The 18,078-nt window shown below is 47.1% G+C and overlaps 1 protein-coding gene across 1 annotated transcript; it reads right to left on the bottom strand.

The window, feature by feature from the left end:
* Positions 1-3,753: 3,753 nt before the first annotated feature.
* LOC132022767 (antileukoproteinase-like) lies at positions 3,754-6,656 on the bottom strand. The gene is made up of 4 exons (XM_059407989.1): positions 6,221-6,656; positions 5,175-5,336; positions 4,631-4,780; positions 3,754-4,001 (listed from the first exon to the last, which is right to left on the bottom strand). Exons 1-4 carry the CDS (start codon positions 6,303-6,305, stop codon positions 3,973-3,975), a joined length of 426 nt encoding a protein of 141 aa, XP_059263972.1. The 5' UTR covers positions 6,306-6,656; the 3' UTR covers positions 3,754-3,972.
* Between the last annotated feature and the right edge of the window lie 11,422 nt (positions 6,657-18,078).

Below are 18,078 nucleotides of genomic sequence, written 5' to 3'. Positions count from 1 at the left end.
ACATAGCCTTGAAATGAGTAACAATGTGGCCATTGGCTGAGTTCAGCTGAACCATACTTTTCCTGTCCATCCAAGTGTGTGCTGTTCAAACATTCATAGAGCAGATGGACATGACCTCTGCTGTCATGAAGATGAAGACATTTATGAAGTTTGTATAACACTGGGAGACTGGGTTATAATGTAAACAAAAAAAAAATCTAAAATTGTATATCAAGGGCACTTGGGTGGCTCAGCTCATTAAGTATCCAGTTCTTGGTTTTGGCTCAGGTCATGATCTCAGGGTCATGAGATCAAGCCCTGCTTGGACTCATGGACTGGGTGTGGAGCCTGCTTGAGAGTCTCTGTCTCTCTCCTCTCTCTCTCTCTGCCCCTCTCTCCTCTAAAAAATTAAAGAAATATTTGAAATTGTATATCAGGTTTAATCGCAATCAAGGAAAAATGCACTTGAATCAGAAAGAACAAGGCACACCCTCCCCCCCAGACTGGGATGCATGAGAGGTCCCATCGCTCCACATCCTCACCAGCACTTGCTGTGGTCCGTGTCCCAGATTTCAGCCACGCTAACAGGTGTCTAGAGTATCCCATTTTTACTTGCATTCCCCTGACGCCATAGGATGTGGAGGATCTTTTCTTGTGCTTCTTTGCCATCTGTATATGGTCTTTGGTGACATGTCTGTTCAGGTCTTTGACCTATTTTTTAATTGAGTTGTTTTCTTGTTGATTTTTAAAGAGTTCTTTGCTTGTTTGGGGTAAATGTCTTTATTGGGTGGTCTTTTTTACTCTCTTCTTTAGGTCAGATGCTCCAAGAAGTGAGTCCGAGTCACCGATTTATGTGCAAGAGGTTTCCTGGGGACTATTCGGAGAGGAACAGCAGTGAGAGGTACAAAAGGCTGGTTGTGTAGGAGAAGTGGACGTGGGACACAGTTACAACAAAGCCTGGGTCGATTCCACCAGGACCTCGGGAGTGGCAGGGCCCCTTCAAGAGGTGTCCCTCATCGAACTGGGGAGTTTGGCCTTTGTGCCTCAACATCCACCAGTCAGTGGATACAGGTTCCCCAGGTTGCCCGGGAAGGGGGTGTACCCTCAGACATAGCACCTCCCTCTGGTCAGGGAAATTCCCAGGGAGGGACTCGGCTGTGAGCGTCAGCCACCAAGGCTCTCAGCGCCCGAAGGCCTGGGTGCCTCAGTCCTGTGGGAGGAAATGGACAGCACACCACAGCAACTACTATAGCATCTGAAAAACATAAACCTGAAAATAAAGAAAAAGAATGCAGGGCTTTGAGTCCCACCACTGACTTGCTATAAGGATCTTGGGCACATTGTCTCCTTGGACCTCAGTTTCTCCATCTGTACCCTAAGAAGTTGTTACTAGACAGATGGTCTCTGACTTTTTAGTTGTGGCTGACTGGGACACTCCTGAGTCGCAATCAGCAGGCAAGCAGGTGCTCTGGAAGGTGGTCGCAGCCACCAGAGAAGATGAAGCTAAGCCAAGGCCAAGAGATGGAGGGAGTTCATGGACTTCAGGGAGTTCCTAGAACAGGATGAGGTTTTCCTTCCAGGGCTTTCCTTCAAAAGTAACCTGTGAGTCATTAGTTTGTAAAACAGCAGAATAAAGTGGGACACTGGAAGTTGGCTGATCCATCCTTTCATTACACAAATGAGAGGTCATGCCCAGTGTCACTGCTGAGTCAACAGTCGAGCTGGGGACAACCACTGTTCCTGAAGCCCGGCCAGGTGGTTTCCCAATGTTCCTGCTGCCTGTACCTCGAGAGACTGAGTCAGCTAACTTCCACAAAGGGAGATCTATTTGAAAAGAATCAGGATGAGAGAGTATTTTCTCCATCCTTTTCCTAAGAATGGAAAAAACCAAGGGACAGGCAAGAAGTGACTTGGGTACAGAGCTGTCAGTCAATGTAGGTCAAGTTCAAAATGTATCCAGAGTCGGGGAGGGCCAGATGCTCTTTTAACACAATAAGGTCAGAATGAATAGACCCCATGTAATAAGATCAGATTCATAAAAACCCTGAAAGACTTGCAGGGAAAGATTAATCTTGTGGTCCAGATATTTGAGTTCAGATAAGCTGGTTAAGAGTAAGCTTGAGCCAGAGTGGAAGACTGCCACCTTTTCCCTTTAACCACCACCCAAAAGATTGCTTTCTCCCTCCCCTCTTCCAGACCATCACTGCTCCACCACACAGAATCCACAGACACTGAAATTTGAGTCCCCCACAGCCCCACCAAAAGCCAGAAGTGCAGATAATGTACTGATACACGGTATTCCTGTAGTGAAGGGCTGGCACATTCCAGGAAAAGGGGATATAGAGGTACAGGGAAAGGAGTTGCATAAGGAAGGGAAAAGATTCAAAGAGAAGGGGGAGAGCTGGGAAGAAAGGAACATCTGGGGAATCCTCCAGAGTTCTGGGATGATCTGCGGGGATACCCAAAAGGCCTGGCACCCAGAGCAGGGGCAGGGACATCACTGTGCAGTCTAAGAGAGCAGGGAGGGGAGAACCAGCCTCTCCTCCAGCAGCTCTGGCGGAGCTACAGATGGAAATGCCTGGGTGAGAAGGTCTAACCCTGATCAGGGTCTCTTGCTTATAAAATAGCATCAGGGAACTTTTTTTTCATCTACAACTGACCATCTGGCCAAAGAGAGGAAAGCTGAGGTTTCAGATTCTTCTCACTTCATTTCCCACCCCCAACCCCACCCAGAGATGGACTAGAAACACGTTCATAGGGGATCCATGATGAAATGAGGCATCATGAAGAACCCAAAGGCAAGAAATGGAGCAAGGCCATCAAGTGGGCTGACATTGGACTCCAAACAGTGGTCAGGAACTGTACCATTCATGTCACACACGATTTCCAAATCTCAGTGCCTTAACTCAGTACACATGGGCTGTTTTGTTTATGGCATAGTCCCCAGCAAGTGCAGAGGGTGGCTGGGACCCACCCAGAAATTCAGAACCCCAGGCTCCTTCCTCCAGGTCCTGATGTCCTCTCCATGGCACACGCAGATGCTGAGGGAGTTTTATAGGCCAGATCCAGAATGGAACACATCACTCCCACTCCCATTTCACTGACCAGAGCGTACAACCAACTACACTCAGTTGAAAAGGGAGGTGAACAACTCAGCCTAGCCACGTGGCCAGGGAAAAGTGGACACTACGGGTACTGGTGATCAGGGAAAAGCAGACACCACAGGTACTGGTGATTGCTAAGGTTAGTTATCTTTAACGCCATCTGTCTCTCACTGCAGGATCTTTCCTTGGAGTAGTTCAGTTTTTCCAGATGAGGAGCCTCTCATTCTCTACCTGATGGCTTTACCCCTGACTCGGGGATCCCCGCAGTGAGGTTGGGAGTGAGGGTGAGGTGCTGGGGGACCTCACCATTCTCAAGCAGCTTTTCACCTCTTCCTGTCACCAGGTGACAGTTGTTGGGCTCATCAGTTCACACATTATGCCTCTCATGCTCCACTCCACCGACTTCACACTGCTATTCTCCCTATGTTACAGATAGCAAAACTGAGGCTCAGTGGGACAAAGTCCCACAAATGTGTCCCAAATTACAGAGCCAGTATTCTACAGACTCAGGATTCAAAACCATATCTTCTAGGCTCTGAAATGTTCTATTTTCACCTCCTAGCTTAGGAGAGAAACCCCATACATGCACACATGTCATTCTTCACCCACCCCTCCTATCCTAGACCAGATGCAATGAGTCAAGATTGCAGATGAAGATTGAAGATGGAAATACAGAGAAAACATTGGGTCTTTATTTATTCACTAATGAACTGTCATTTCCTCTTGTGTGCCAAGCCTCACGTTGGATGCTGGGCATACACGGATAAAACAGACCCAACATTAGCACCCTGGAGGTGTTTGTCATGGAGCCACACCTGCATCAAGACACTTTCCTTTTTCTTGGGCTTGGGGAACAAAGGAATCCTCAGACCACACGTACCGGGAAGTCCTAATCTTGTTGAACTGGCAAGAATACATCTGTGGAAAGAAAATAAAATAGAGCCTCACCAGAGGAACAGTCCCAGGGACCTTTACTTTCCTCCCAACCAGAGGGTCCCCTGTCAGTGGGCCCTACATCCCTTGGGATAAGAAGAGAGAGAACACGGGGCTAGAATAGTCAAAACAGTACTGGGGTTTCCTGTGGTTCCAGACAACCTAGCCAATCAAGGCCATCACCACAGCAACACTCTCTCCACGCACACAGCACTTTGCTTTTACATTTAGTATCTTGGTGGAAATACTTGTGTCCATTTTACAGCTGGGGACACTGAGGCTAAGGAAGGTGCAGTCAGTCACTCATAGTCCCATGGTGGGTCAGAGGCAGAAGTGATGTGAAAAGATAAAATTCTTGCCTCTTGTATCATGGCTCCTTTCTTCTGGCTCATTCCAAGAAGCCTTTCCTCCCAGGCCCAGCACTAGCAGTCACTCACACCTGACCCTGGGAAACACTTGCTTAGGAAACTGTGGGTGAATGGTGTTGACAGACAGTGGATCTACTTGGAGGGGCGGGGCAAGTGGTGTAAAGGGAGATTCCAAGCAACTTCCTCATTCACACAGTGTGGCACCCTGGTAGGACACTGGGGATGTGGCTCTGTACAAGAACTTACCTTTCACTGGCTCAACACAGGAATTCCCACATACCCCCTTGCAGCACTTGAGACCATGAAGGCAGTGGCCGTCATTCAGGCAGAAGTCCCTAGGGTTGGGCCTCTTGCACTGCTCAGTGACCACTGGACATTTCCCAGGATTGACCATAACTGGTGAGAATGGGAGTACAACTCAGAGGCTTGCCCGCTAGACAGCACCCCACCTCCTACCCCATCTCTAATTTGTACATGCCAATCACTTCCTCTCTACCCGCAGCCAAACTGAGGCCAGTGTATGTCCTGATGGAGCGCCTGTTCCACCAAGGGGAACACAACCAGTGTTATAAGTGTCCAACAGACAGAGTGACTCAGTAGCTGAATGAGTGGCTAACTCATTGACTAGCTCACCAGTTCATGGACTGACTCACCGAGAACAGGAGTCAGTCAGCTGTGGTTCGGCCCTACCCTCCAGCCCAGTTTTGGGGATTCCCCGCTACTTCTCCAAGATATGTGTTCTTAAGCTATAATCTCCCTGGTCCCCTCTTCCCGGGCTGTGTTGCCTCACCAGGCTTTGATGGGTCTACAGGATCCACACATTTGATGCCACAATATTCACGACAGCATTTCTGCTCCTTTGGACACTGCCAGTCGCTCTGGCACTGAGGGGGTTCAAACACAAAGCACATCACAGGAGGTGTGAAGGGGCAGTCTCCGTACTTGGCGTTTTCTAAGGGTGAGAACAAGGGAGAAGAGGAAGCTGATTCTGAGTCACAACCACAATCCTGGACAAGGAACCACCTTCCCAGGATGGGAGAAAAACCAAACTCGAGCAGCCGACCCCAAAGGAAGAAAGGGAGCTTTTGGGTTTCCAGGCTGAAAGCAGGTGAGGGGCGGTGCCGGGCTCAGCCAGCCACTCAACCAAGAGGGAGTCAATGCAAGAAAGAAGGTATAGACGGTGAGGTGCTGGCAAATGTTTTTAGAGAAGCTTTTGGGCATTTGCCAATTTCTGTGGTGTAAATATCACCACTGTGGCTGATTCCAGGCTACCAACATGATGTTCACTGGCTCTCAAAAGTCTTGAGAATGTGACCTTCAGCTGTTGTGAACAGTATAAGCCTGCTCCAGTACATGGTTGGACAGAGCTCATGGTCAGGTGCTCCGGGCCCACCATTCACTGTGAAGGAGGTGGAGAGGGACCTCAGTAGTAGGAGAGGCAACTCATCAGGACAGATTGCAGACCAACTGGCAAGTAAATTGAGACAGAGTGACCATTAAAAAAGAAACAGTAAGAGTAAAAGAGAACATTTTGGAAAATGAAACAGAGACCCAAATAATGTGATGGAGCAAAGAGCAGAGAAGGAGTTGCAGAGAGACAATGACAAGCAATACACGGGGCTGGGGTTATGGGGTCCATCTGGGGAAAGGTGGGTTTCTGGATGCCTAGGAACTCTTAGCTGAAGTCCTCAGAGAGGTGCCTGAAATTAAGGGCCATGGGCCAGATCATGGGAAAGGTGACTTCAAGGTCAGCTCCTGGACTAAGAAGAAGGTACCACCATGCTGAGCCATCAGGGACCCTGGTACCTGGATATGTCCAGAGACACTCCAACTCACCTTTGCTAGCATCTTCCGCAGCCCAGGATTTGAGGATTTGGAGGGCAAGGAGCACCATGAAGGGGAGGAGGCTGCCGGGTTTCATCGTCACAGCAGGTGGTGGGGGTGGTCAGTGCCAGCCTTTCCCTTTATACCTTCCACGGAGGGTGTGGTTCCTATAGACGTTCCTGGGGCCCTCCCCGCTGTTCTGTCCTAAGCCGGAAATTCAGGGGAGGACAGTAACTCCACCACCCAGAGTATCGTTGGCAGGAGCCTGGGGAGGGACGCATGGAACTTGGAGGGGGAGGTGTCCGCAGGCTTGTCAGGAGACCATTCTGGAAGCACCTGCCTTGGGCCTTTGCGGTGGAGTTGGCGAGGGTCCTGGAGGGGAACGTACAGGCCAGAACTGGAAGTCATTACAAAGGAGCCTCTCTGTGTGCCTTGACCTTCCCACACTCCTGGACTGGCTGCCAATTACCCAGGATCACTCCCTCTCCCAGACTTCAGGTGAAGCCTTCACCTGCCGACACTGGACTTGTGGCCACATAATACCCAGAGTTCTGGGCACTCTGCCAATCCCATGGGGCTTTCTCAAAGAGCCTGAATGGCATGACTGGTGATAGGGGAGAGCAACCCAAACCACTTGGGGCCTCCAACTTCCCAGCTGTGAGGTGGGGGTAGCGCTACCTGCCTGGGTCATTGAGCAGGATCAGAGAGAAAGGGGGTGGAAGGGCACTGAACAGAGTGAACACACACCCCTTAGTGACGGGTGGAGGTGAAGTGAATGCGAAGCCACATCTGAGCCCCTTTCTTTGAGATGAACTGATAGGACCCTTCCCAGCAGTCAGCCGGACGGCCCGATAAGCAAGGAGTGCAAGGAGTGCCGTTCGACATGCTCAAAAAGTTTTCCCACACCCCAAGTTACCCCCACTGTGCTTTCATAATTATAACGAAGGTTCTCATTAACCGAGCATTGGCTATGTGACAAGAAGTTTGAGTGGAACATTTCCAAATATCAAAAGGAAGCCCATTAAGGTGTAACCAAGAAAAAAAAAATGCAGGGGATAGAGAAGCCAGAATGAAGGGGAAAAATGAAGGGAGCCACCACAATGTGGTGACAGAAGATCTGAGAGTGACAGCAGAGTGCCAGAAACACAGGGGGGCCAGTTCAGACCGGAAAGGGCCCCAGGGCTCCAGGAAATTCATCTTCTGAAAGGTGAAGTTAACACAGCACATTTGGCACAGACGAACATGGGGAGGAGGTTTTGACAACACAATAAAGAGTTTGTGGTTGAAAAGTGATATGTACGTAGAAAACCAAGCAAACATAAAACCTGACAATTTTTCATGACAAAAAAATTAAAAAATAAAAAGTTGTGCCAGAAAGGAAAAGTAGTTTGGTTTATGACCTAGTTCAGCTGTGACGAGGGTCCACAGAGTCATAATAAGGTAAGTAAGAGTCCTGATCTCACCAAATTATCACAGAACTCTCTCTCTCTCTCTTAAATAAAAAAATAAATAAATACAGCTTTTTAAAAAATGGGCTGCCTGGGTGGCTCAGTCCATTGAACATCTGACTCTTGATTTTGGTTCAGGCCATGGTCCTGGAGCCCTGGGATGGAGCCCTGCATTGGGTTCCATGCTCAGTGGGGAGTCTGCTTCTCCCTCTCCTTCTGCCCTCCCCTCACTCATACTCTCTGTCTAAAATAAATAAATTAATTAAAGAAAACCTATCACATAACTAATGGAAGGGAGAGCATGGAAGGGTGAGGGTTGGTAAGCTGTTTGTCACAAGTTTTGTTGTACAATCATCCAGGTAAAGCACTAAGCATTATTCCCCTTTCAGTAGGATCCCTGAGGACATAAGATTCTCTCTCCCAGTTGGGAGCCCCTCCCCTGTTGCCCTGCCCTTGGCACTGAGATTGATCACTGAGAATGGTCAGTGCCAGTTCATGAAGATGCTTCTCCGTGAGAACATAAGGTCCTAAATAGGACAGCCTGTGTGTACATGGTCTGTAAAAGTCACCCAATTTAGTGTGCGGTTCTGAGTTGTCACAAAGGCATGCAGCCCCACAACCACCACCTGAACCAAGAGAGAGAACCATTCCATCCCCCTCTTGAAATTCTCATGCACCCTTTGAAGTCGATCCTGTGGTCCACCTTCAGCCCCTGGCAACAACCGATGTGTTTCCTGTCCCTATAAATTTTGCCTTTTTGAGGGTGTTCTATGAGTGGGATTGAACAGGCCACGACCTGTTGAACCTTCTTACACTTAGCAGAACGTCTATATTCCCAGGAGTTTGTTCTGTGGCTCAGGGAAAAGTTATGATGTCTAAATGGGGTTTCTCTTGATCAGATGGTGGCCCCCAAATGTGGGGTGATAAGCAGGTGGAAGCCGATGGTTCAGTGGTGAAAGAATTCACCCACAGCTGAGCAAAGGAGATAGACGAGTATTGAATTACACCACAAGGGATCAGTGGGCAGGACAGAAGAGGAGAGACTGTCTGCCACTGGGTAGTGGATGGGTGTTGCTTTTAAAGGAGGGGGAGATGAGGAAGTATGGCCATGTATGGAATCTTCCTTCTTTTGGTAACTGTGTCTGGTTGTAAGTAATGCATTGGTTACTCAGGACCTATGGATATTCCGAGGTGAATCACCTGATGGATCTGTTTGGATTCCACTGCTCAAGACTGTTTGCTTAAAGGGGGCCTTTACAGAGACGTCCTGGTTTGTTTATGCATTCCCCAGTTGGAGGAATTGGGTGGTGCTCCCAGTTTTTCATGATTATGAATTAAACTGTTATAAGTGTTTATGTATAGGTTTTTGTGTGCATGTGGTTGACATTTCTATTGGGCAATATCTAGTGTAGGATTGATAGGTAAGATGGTAACATACATTAACTCTAATAAACTGCCAAATAATTTCCAGAGTAGCTGTACCATTTTGCATTTCCATCAGCAGGGGGTTCTCATCAGAGTTCTAACTGATTTGCATTAGCAACAATACTTGGTATTGATGTTGTGTGTGGTATGTGTGTGTGTGGTTTTGTCTGTTTGCTTGCTTTTGGCCATTCTAATAAATACATAGTGTATGAAATGATTATTTTTATGTGCTTATTTGCCACTGTATATATTCTTTGGCGAATTGTCTGTTCAGACCTTTTACCCATTTTTATTGGGTTGTTCGTTTTCTTGTTATTGATTTTTGAAGTTCTTTATATATTCTATATACAAATACTTTATCAGATATGCATTTGGCCAATAGTTTTCCAATTGGTGGCCTGTCCTTTTTTTTTTTTTTTTAAGATTTTATTTATTTATTTGACAGAGAGAGATCACACATAGGCAGAGAGGCAGGTAGAGAGAGAAAGGAGGAAGCGGGCTCTCTGCCCCAGGACCGTGGGATCATGACCTGAGCTGAAGGCAGAGGCTTTAACCCTCTGAACCACCCAGGCGCCCCCTGTCCTTATTTTCTTAACAGTGGTTTTCAAAGAGCAGTTTTTAATTTTGATGGGATCCCACTCATCATTTTCTTCTTCGTCATGTTTCTGGTGTCATATTTGAGAAATCTTTGCATAGCCCAAAGTCACAAAGACTTTTCTCCTTACATTTCTTTCTATAGTTCTAGTTCTTGCAATTATGTCTGTGATTGATTTTGAGTTAGTTTTTGTAAATGATGTGAAGTATAGATCAAGGTTCATATTTTATGTATGGATGTTCAGTTGTTCTGGTATCATTTGCTGAAAAGACAATTATTTTCTCCAGTGAATTCTCTTCATACTTTTGCCAAAGTCAGTTGATTTTATGTGCATGAATCTCTTTTCACACTCCCCACTGATCTATCTGTCTGTCCTTTGGCCAATAGCACAATGCCTTCATTACAGTATTGCTATGGGTTGAATGTTTGCTTTTCCTCAAAATCCCTCAGTTGGAGCTCCAATTCCAGCTGTGGTGGTATTAGGAAGTGAGGCCTTTGAGAGATGCAGAGGTCATGAGGGTGAACCTTCATGAATGGTATTGGTGCTGTTATAAGAAGAGATATGAGAGAGATGATCTCTCCCACTCTTGTTCTCTCTGCCATGTGAGGACATAGTAAAGATGTGTCCATCTACAAACGAGTAAGAGGGCTCTTGCCAGATATCAAATCAACCAGTGCCATGATTTTGGACTTCTCAGGCTCCAGAACTGTATGAAATAAATTTCAGTTGCTTAAGTCACCCAGTCGGTGATATTTTCTTATAATAGTCTGAGCAGATTAAGACACAGAGGTTTATAGCAAATCTTGATTCCAGCCCAAATTGTTGTGGCTATGGTTTACCATTAGGCTTTATCGCTGACCCTGGCTGTGCCTTGTCCATAATCTCAGGGCGCTCACCATCCCAGTACCTGCCAGTGTCCTTTAATAGAAGCACCTGGGCTACCCTGCCTGAGGATTTTCTCTCAGCCCAATTCAGGGAAACCAAATGCCAGCCAGTGACAGACGGGAGCTGGAGGATAAATACCACATTTTTTCACCCTGGATGGGAAATTCCAAGACAGATTCTATACTTCCTTCCGGAATTCTCCAACAGTATTGAGCTCCAATTGCCCATACCAGCAATATTCTCAGTACTGCACCCTTTTCAGTTTCTTTCCACATGGTCTCACAAACCTATTCTCTGATTAGTGTTCCTTCGATCAACTCCCAAGTAAGTTACTTGTCCTCAAACTATTGCCCCAGGGTCTTGCTTCCAGGAGAACTTAACCAAAAAGATATATCCCAGCACTCAGCTCAATGACTGGCACGTGTAGACTGCAGCTGTCATCAGAGAAAGACAATATCTCTCTGTTTAGTTCAGGAACCTGACACACTACATGTTGAATGAATGAAACAATGAAAAATTCACTGAATGAACTAAAGAATGAAGCCAGGAAGAGTCATTAGCTAAGTTTTGATCCCGCCTTCCCGATTCATGGGAGTCCTGGGGGACACGCATTCATGTCCAGGTTTGTAGTGTTCCTTTCTTATATTTGGAACAGTTTCTCTGAAATACGCCAGCAATCTCCAAGGGGAATGGAGGATCCCTCCACCATGAGGCCAGCCACTTGAGATGGTGCTGACAAGTTGATGGTGGGCGTCAGGACAGAAACCTACTGGATTGAACCAGAAGACAGAGATTGGGAAATGGGGTAAAAATAAGGGAGGGTTCGGTTAACCACACCCTTCTCTACCAGCGATCTCATGGGTAACAGTAGCTGTCAGATCTCCTCCCACTAGAAATGAGCTTCACGGTTGATTCCTCCCTACTGGGGTTTTCCCTATGCACCTCTTCCTAGATAGAGCTTCTGAAACTTACAGAAGGTCTGAATGTTCTCTCAACCATCCTGTTCGTCCAACTCATATCTGTTGAGTCTATGGAAATAGGCTTGCACCATCCTATGCCATGGAGACTTTAATGCAGCACTAAGTACATGGATATTAATTATATCATGATTATTTGAGTGCTTGGATATAGTTTTGGCCTCCTAAATAATCATGTGTGCAAATTGAAAGAGGGCATCAGTTTTCATACACCAATTGATAAAAGCTTAAAGTCTGCCCATATATTATCATTACCCTTCAAGGCAATAGATATTTTTTTAATTTCAATCCGAGATGGATATAGATACAAATATGGGTAGAGATATTTGAAGCCCTTAACAGCCTTTCTCAACCGAGTTCCTCTGTGAGAGGTTAAGGCCGTGGTGTTTAATGGTCACGAGAGCTATTGGACGGAGGACTGGTTCTGAACTCAAGTCTGGCTGCTTGCCACTTGAAAATTGATACTCGAGAGACAAATGATGGTGGGAAAACAGAGTCTGCTTTATCTGGGAAGCTGGCAACCTGAGAAATGGTGGACAAATGTCTCAAAGACCATCTTCCCAGTCCAGGGGCAGCCAGAGGGCTTTAAAGAGGAGAGCAGGGAAAAAAGGAGGGGAGCTCCGTGCTGGAGAGTCCTATGTCACCGTGACCCTGAACAGACTTGCTGGCATCAGCGAGGGCTGTTTTCAAATATAGTCAAGCCTTATCTTCTGGGAAAGTCTGGCCCTTCTCTCCTCAAGGCCAGTGGTCTGCAAATCTCAAGGAAAGTACGTTAGTTCTGCTATAGAGCTACACTGGGACTAAAAGTCTGACCACATATTAATTGAGTTATGGTCAAGAAGAGATTCAGATGGCACTGGAAGAAATATAAATTGGCCCATTCAGTTGGCAGAATTAGTTGACCTTTTCTATAAGGACACCTAGCCTTGCCAAAAGGAAAGACCTAGAAACAATTTGAATTCTAGGTATACAGCTTAAGGGGAACACAAGCCCAGGGGTATGTGGATTCGAGCTGCGGGAGGGAGTCTCTTTGCTCCCAGTGACTCCAAGCCTCCAGGCCAGACTCTGAATCACGGATAGACTCGGGGTTTGTGGAGAGAAGCACGTGCTTTTATTCATTCTCTACTCAAAACTCATTCTCTACGCCCAGCTCTTTTTCTGGTCACCAAGGGTACACTAAGGACCAGACATAAAGAATTATCTGTGGTGGAACCCAGGCTTCAGCTTGGAATGCCCGATATTCTGGTCTTGTGCAGGGAATAGACCCCCTGCACCCTCACAGTGGGAATCCTCCGTGTCACCCTGCTGGTGGCCACCCATCTTCAGACAGAAGACCAAGTCTGAGCTTCCACCCCTTGGTGCGGCCACCTAACTACCAGATCCTCCACCTCGAGGGGGACCATGTTTGAAGGCTGCTTGAGGCAGGGAAGGAAGAGCATGCGGTGGCAATCTTAGCTGTTTACCGACTCACTCCCCACCCCGCCCCCTGTAAATTCAGGACACTGACTGGATGACCCTGGCAAGTTCCCCAACACTGGTGGTCTTTGAGGGCCTTTTATCAGGGCACCGCCAAGGACCCAGAGGAGCAATCAGCTAAGAGCCCTCACTGCCTCAGTGCTTTATGGATTACAAAGCCCTGTGTAGGATGTTGTCCTGAGCAAAGTGACTGTGTCCACCTTACAGATGAGAAAACTGAGTCCAAAGAGATACAATCATCCTTCATAGTCATACTGTAAGTCAGAAGCAGGTGTTTTTTTTATTATATCTAAAATGTAAGGCATTGGGTTGCCTGGGTGGCTCAGTGGGTTAAGCCTCTGCCTTCGGCTCAGGTCATGATCTTGGGGTCCTGGGACCGAGTCCCGCCGCTTTATTGAGATGTAATTGACATATAACATTGTGTAAGTTTAAGGTGTACAGTGTGATGATTGGATACATGTATATGTTGATAAATATTTCCCACATCAGCCTTAATTAACACATCTTTATCTCAAATAGTTACCATTTTGTTGTCATTGTTATAGTGAGAACATTAAAGCCCTACCTACTCTTGTACCAACTTTCAAGTATATGATACAGTTTTGTGAACTACAGTCACCATGCTATATAGTGATCCCTGGAAGTTAACTCATCTTTTATTTCCAAATTCAGTTATCTTATGGCTGACGATTTGTACTCTTTGGCTATCTCCCATTTCACCCACCACTCAGCCCTGGCAACCACCATTCAAATCTCTGTTTCTGAGTTTAATGTTTTCAGATTCCATACATAAGTGAGATTGGACAGTATTTGTCTTTCTCTGTCTGGCTTATTCCAGTTAACAAAGTTCCCTTAAGGTCCATTCATGTTATCACACATGGCAAGTTTTCCATCTCTTAGAATGGCTGAGTAATAATCCATTGTATATAAGTATCGCATTTTCTTCATCCGTTCACCTGTCAGTGGACCCTCGGGTTATTTCCAGGCCTTGGCTACAGTGAATAATGCTGCAGGGAACATGGAATGCAGGTATCTTTTTGAGATAGTGATTCAATCTTCTTTGGATATATACCCAGAATTGAGATTACTGGATCATGTGGTAGTTCTATTTTTAATTCTTTTAGGACCCCTCCTACTGGGCTCCATAGTGGCTATGCACGAATTTGCATTCCAACCAACAGAGCACAAAGGCTCCCTTTGCTCTGCAACTTGCCAGTATTTGTGCTCTCTCTCTCTCTTTTTTTTTTCTTTTTGCTGATAGTCATTTCATTCAGGTGTGAGGTGGTATCTCTTTGTGTCTTTGATTTGCATTTCCATGATGGTTAGTGATGCTGAGTATCTTTTCATGTACCTGTTGGCCATTTCTATGTCTTCTTTGGAAAATGTCTATTCAAGTTGTCTGGATTTCTTTTCTGCTATTGACTTACAGGAATTCTTTATATATTTTGGATATTAACGCCCTTATCAGACATAGGATTTACAGATATTTTCTCCCATCCTGTAGGTTGCTTTTTCTTTTTGTTGATTGCTGATTCTGCTGTGCATAGAGGGAGAATGGTGGTGGCAGGGTTAAATGAGCACAGTTCATGAGATCAGGACCCAGGGTTCAAATCCTGACTTTTTACTACATCAGGGCCTCAGTTCTCCCATCTGTAAAATGTGGCCTTTGGACTAATCCAAGTTGTTCTTTGTATCCTGGTGGTCCTGTTGGGTTTGGCCAGTGGTATCAGGCTAGAATCCATTCAATCTGGGGAATAACCGTAGCAACAGTCCTCCATGTACGGGTGCCTGACAGCAGACCAATTCCCTGGCAGGCACCGCTGTAGCATGAAGGATGTGATTACGTCCATTTTAATAGTGAAGAAACTGAGTGTCGCGGAGTCTGAAATAGGTACTGCCACTGCTGGAGGCAATAAGCAAGGCGAGGCAAAGCTGACGTTCAAACTGAGGTCTCCTGAGCCCCGCAGCAGGGCTGCTCCTTCAGGCTTCTCCCAGCTTCTCCCTCCCAGGGCCCAGCTCAGAGAGATCACGCACAGAAGCACTGGCATGGGAGACCCCCTGGGCTCTGTGCCTGGAGGACAGCAGGAGGCGGTGTGGAAAGGAAGAAGCTCCTCCCCCGGTGATAGGGGAGGCAGCCCCCTGCCAAGGAAGGCAGAAGGTCAGTGGATTTAGGCCACACTGGGGGAGGGGGACGTGAGAGGGTCCGATATCTGAACCTAGCTCATCTTACCTTCCTTCGGGACCACACACCACTTCCTGCTCTTGTCCTTGTCCCACTGGAGGCTGTCTCAGCCCAGAGCACCCTGTTTGCAGAAGTTTAGAGGGCTGAGCATCCTACACGTGCCTTTTGCCATTGGAGACTTCCCAGGCTTCACTGGAGCCGGAGAGAACAGGCCCAGAGCTCCACAGCATCCTGCTGTCCAGGACCCCAGCCCCACCTCACACTGCTCCCTAGAGAACCCCACTCCCTGCCCCCAGGACCCAAACTTGAGACTGAACCAGCTCCTATGGGAAAGCCTGATTCCTTTAATCCAGTGGGCCCCCTGGTGGACTGACTGGTGGCTGACCTTCGATCAATAGCCACCAATAAGATTTACAAAGTTAACCCTAGCTAGGCCTGGTCCCCAGCCAGATTCAGAGGGCGCCCTGCAGCACCCCAAGACTCTCTGTCCTCAAGTCTCAGCCTTTGTCTCTTCCTTGTAGACAGGACCGTCTCGCCCAGCTTCAGAACACTTGTAGGATTTCAAGATGGCCTCATCTTACTCAACAGGCGCTAAGCCAGCACTGTGTCTTCTCTGAGCATGGCTGGTCATCCTGGCGTGAGCCTGCGGGCTGACTGACCTGGAGCCAGTTGGGGGGTATAGAGAAGCATGTTCTCGCTTTCTCTTCCTCTGAAGAGAGACAAGGAAGGAGTGCTGTGACAAATGCACAGAGATCATCTTCTCAGGAAGGGAAAGGAGTCCCCAGAAGCCAAAAGGAAGGTGGGGGAGGTTGGAAGTCATGATCCAGCCACAGGCAAGGGGACAGTGCCAGGGACAGCCTGATAGGTGGGCAGTGAGAGTCACTGGCTCTGGAGGGAACACGTAGGGTACACTTTCAGGTGTTCCTGGCCCAGGAAAAGATAGACATGCAGAACAAGGACGGACAGAAACAGAGAGAGAGGGAGAAAATAAAGACAGACATCTGGAAACATGATGATGAAACTGAGTTTCACTCGGACAGAGAGAGGGAGAGAGAAAGATACAGTAATAAAAGTTAAAATGAGCCAGAACTTAAAAGAAATTCAGATGGCTCTCGAGAAGGAACGAGGTGAGGACTAAGGGCACGAGGAGATGTAGAGCATGAGAGTGAGGTGAAGGACAACAGGAAGACAGAGGCAATATGGCGGACAGAGCTGTTTAGTCAAGGGATGTTTAGTCAAACGTTAGTCAAGGGATGATTTCAGGTTGTCCAGACCTGCTCTCAGATGACGTCCCCACAAAGAATCTGCTCAGTGTTTGTCTGAGTTCTCTTTTCTGCTAGGCTCAGTGGAAGGGCTTGATTGAACTCCTGCCTTAGGAAAGGAAGAGGAGGTCACCCCCGAGCTAGCCAGGAACCCCACCATCTCTGACTGACTATTCAGAGACACACAGGACTCCTGTGGTAGGTGACTCCCTGTCAGCATGACTGACACTTTCTCTGTTGCCCTGTCTTCTGAGAATTCCTCCATCCTGCCCGTTCCTCCACTGGAAGCAGCCTGCCTTGTGGCCAGATGACTCTCCTTGTCCCCCAGGCATTTCCCCCAGTAAACTCTCGATCTAATCTCTGTCTTAACATCTGCTTTTCAGAGGCTGCAAAGAACACATGCTTCTATTTGTCTGGGCTTGAATTATTCAAGCAGTGAAGGAAAAGAAAGTAGGCAGGCAGAAGTTTTGGAAAAGAGAACATGTTTTTCTCTGATACATGTCACTGTTGAATGAAGACGGTAATTAGATTCCATTAGAAACATGATAAAGGGGGCACCTGGGTGGCTCAGTGGGTTAAGCCTCTGCCTTCAGCTCAGGTCATGATCCCAGTGTCCTGGGATAGAGCCCCACATCCGGGCTCTCTGCTCAGCAGGGAGCCTGCTTCCCTGACACCCACCTCTCTCTGCCTGCCTTTCTGCCTATTTGTGATCTCTCTTTCTCTCTCTCTGTCAAATAAATAAATAAAATCTTAAAAAAAAAAAAAAAAAAAAGAGGGGCGCCTGGGTGGCTCAGTGGGTTAAAGCCTCTGCCTTCGGCTCAGGTCATGATCTCAGGGTCCTGGGATCGAGCGCCGCATCGGGCTCTCTGCTTGCCAGGGTGCCTGCTTCCTCCTCTCTTTGCCTACTTGTGATCTCTCTGTCAAATAAATAAATAAAATCTTTAAAAGAAAAAAAAAAGAAAGAAACATGAAAAAGTGAGGTCCCCATTTTATTTAAATGACTATATTCATCATATACCTGAAATTTCAGCACTTACGGCCATGTAAACCAAGACGAAACATATTCAGTCTCAACTTAAAACCTTCTAGGCAGTCTAGACTTTACAGAACTTTGTTTCAGATATATGTGTTAAGGCAAAATAAATTTTTTGAAGACCACTCTCCCCACTCCGCCAGACCTGAAACCCTCACGTGACCCCTAATCAAGATGGACTCACAGAGCAGAAGGTGGGAAAATGCAACGCTAAATAACACTTCATTGTTCGGTAGATCAGGGGCTAGACGCTCAAACTAACACTCCAGGTAGCTAACCTGGGTCACAGCCTTTCCTTTTCCTGATTGATGATGGGCCTAACGCTTAGACCCTAAGGTAGCTTAGAAGTAAGGCATGGCCTGTTCTATTTCCAGCCCTAAATTCCAGACCTGGCTCTAGGTCTTCCTACTTCAACAAATGGAGAAAGGCTGCCCGCAGCAGTACCAGAGACAATGTAGCAAAAAGGCTTCCTCCCCCATCTCCAGGTAACCTGGGCACCTTTCATAGAATCCACACACAGAAGACAGGACTCAAAGATTCCCCTGGAGTCTGACCAACAGAAAATCTGAGGGTCAGGAGACATTGA

The sequence above is a fragment of the Mustela nigripes genome, chromosome 7, assembly GCF_022355385.1.
Source record: "Mustela nigripes isolate SB6536 chromosome 7, MUSNIG.SB6536, whole genome shotgun sequence".
In the NCBI taxonomy this organism is placed as follows: Eukaryota; Metazoa; Chordata; class Mammalia; order Carnivora; family Mustelidae; genus Mustela; species Mustela nigripes.
Note: the sequence above shows the minus strand (reverse complement) of the source record. Positions and strands in the feature narration are given on the sequence as shown.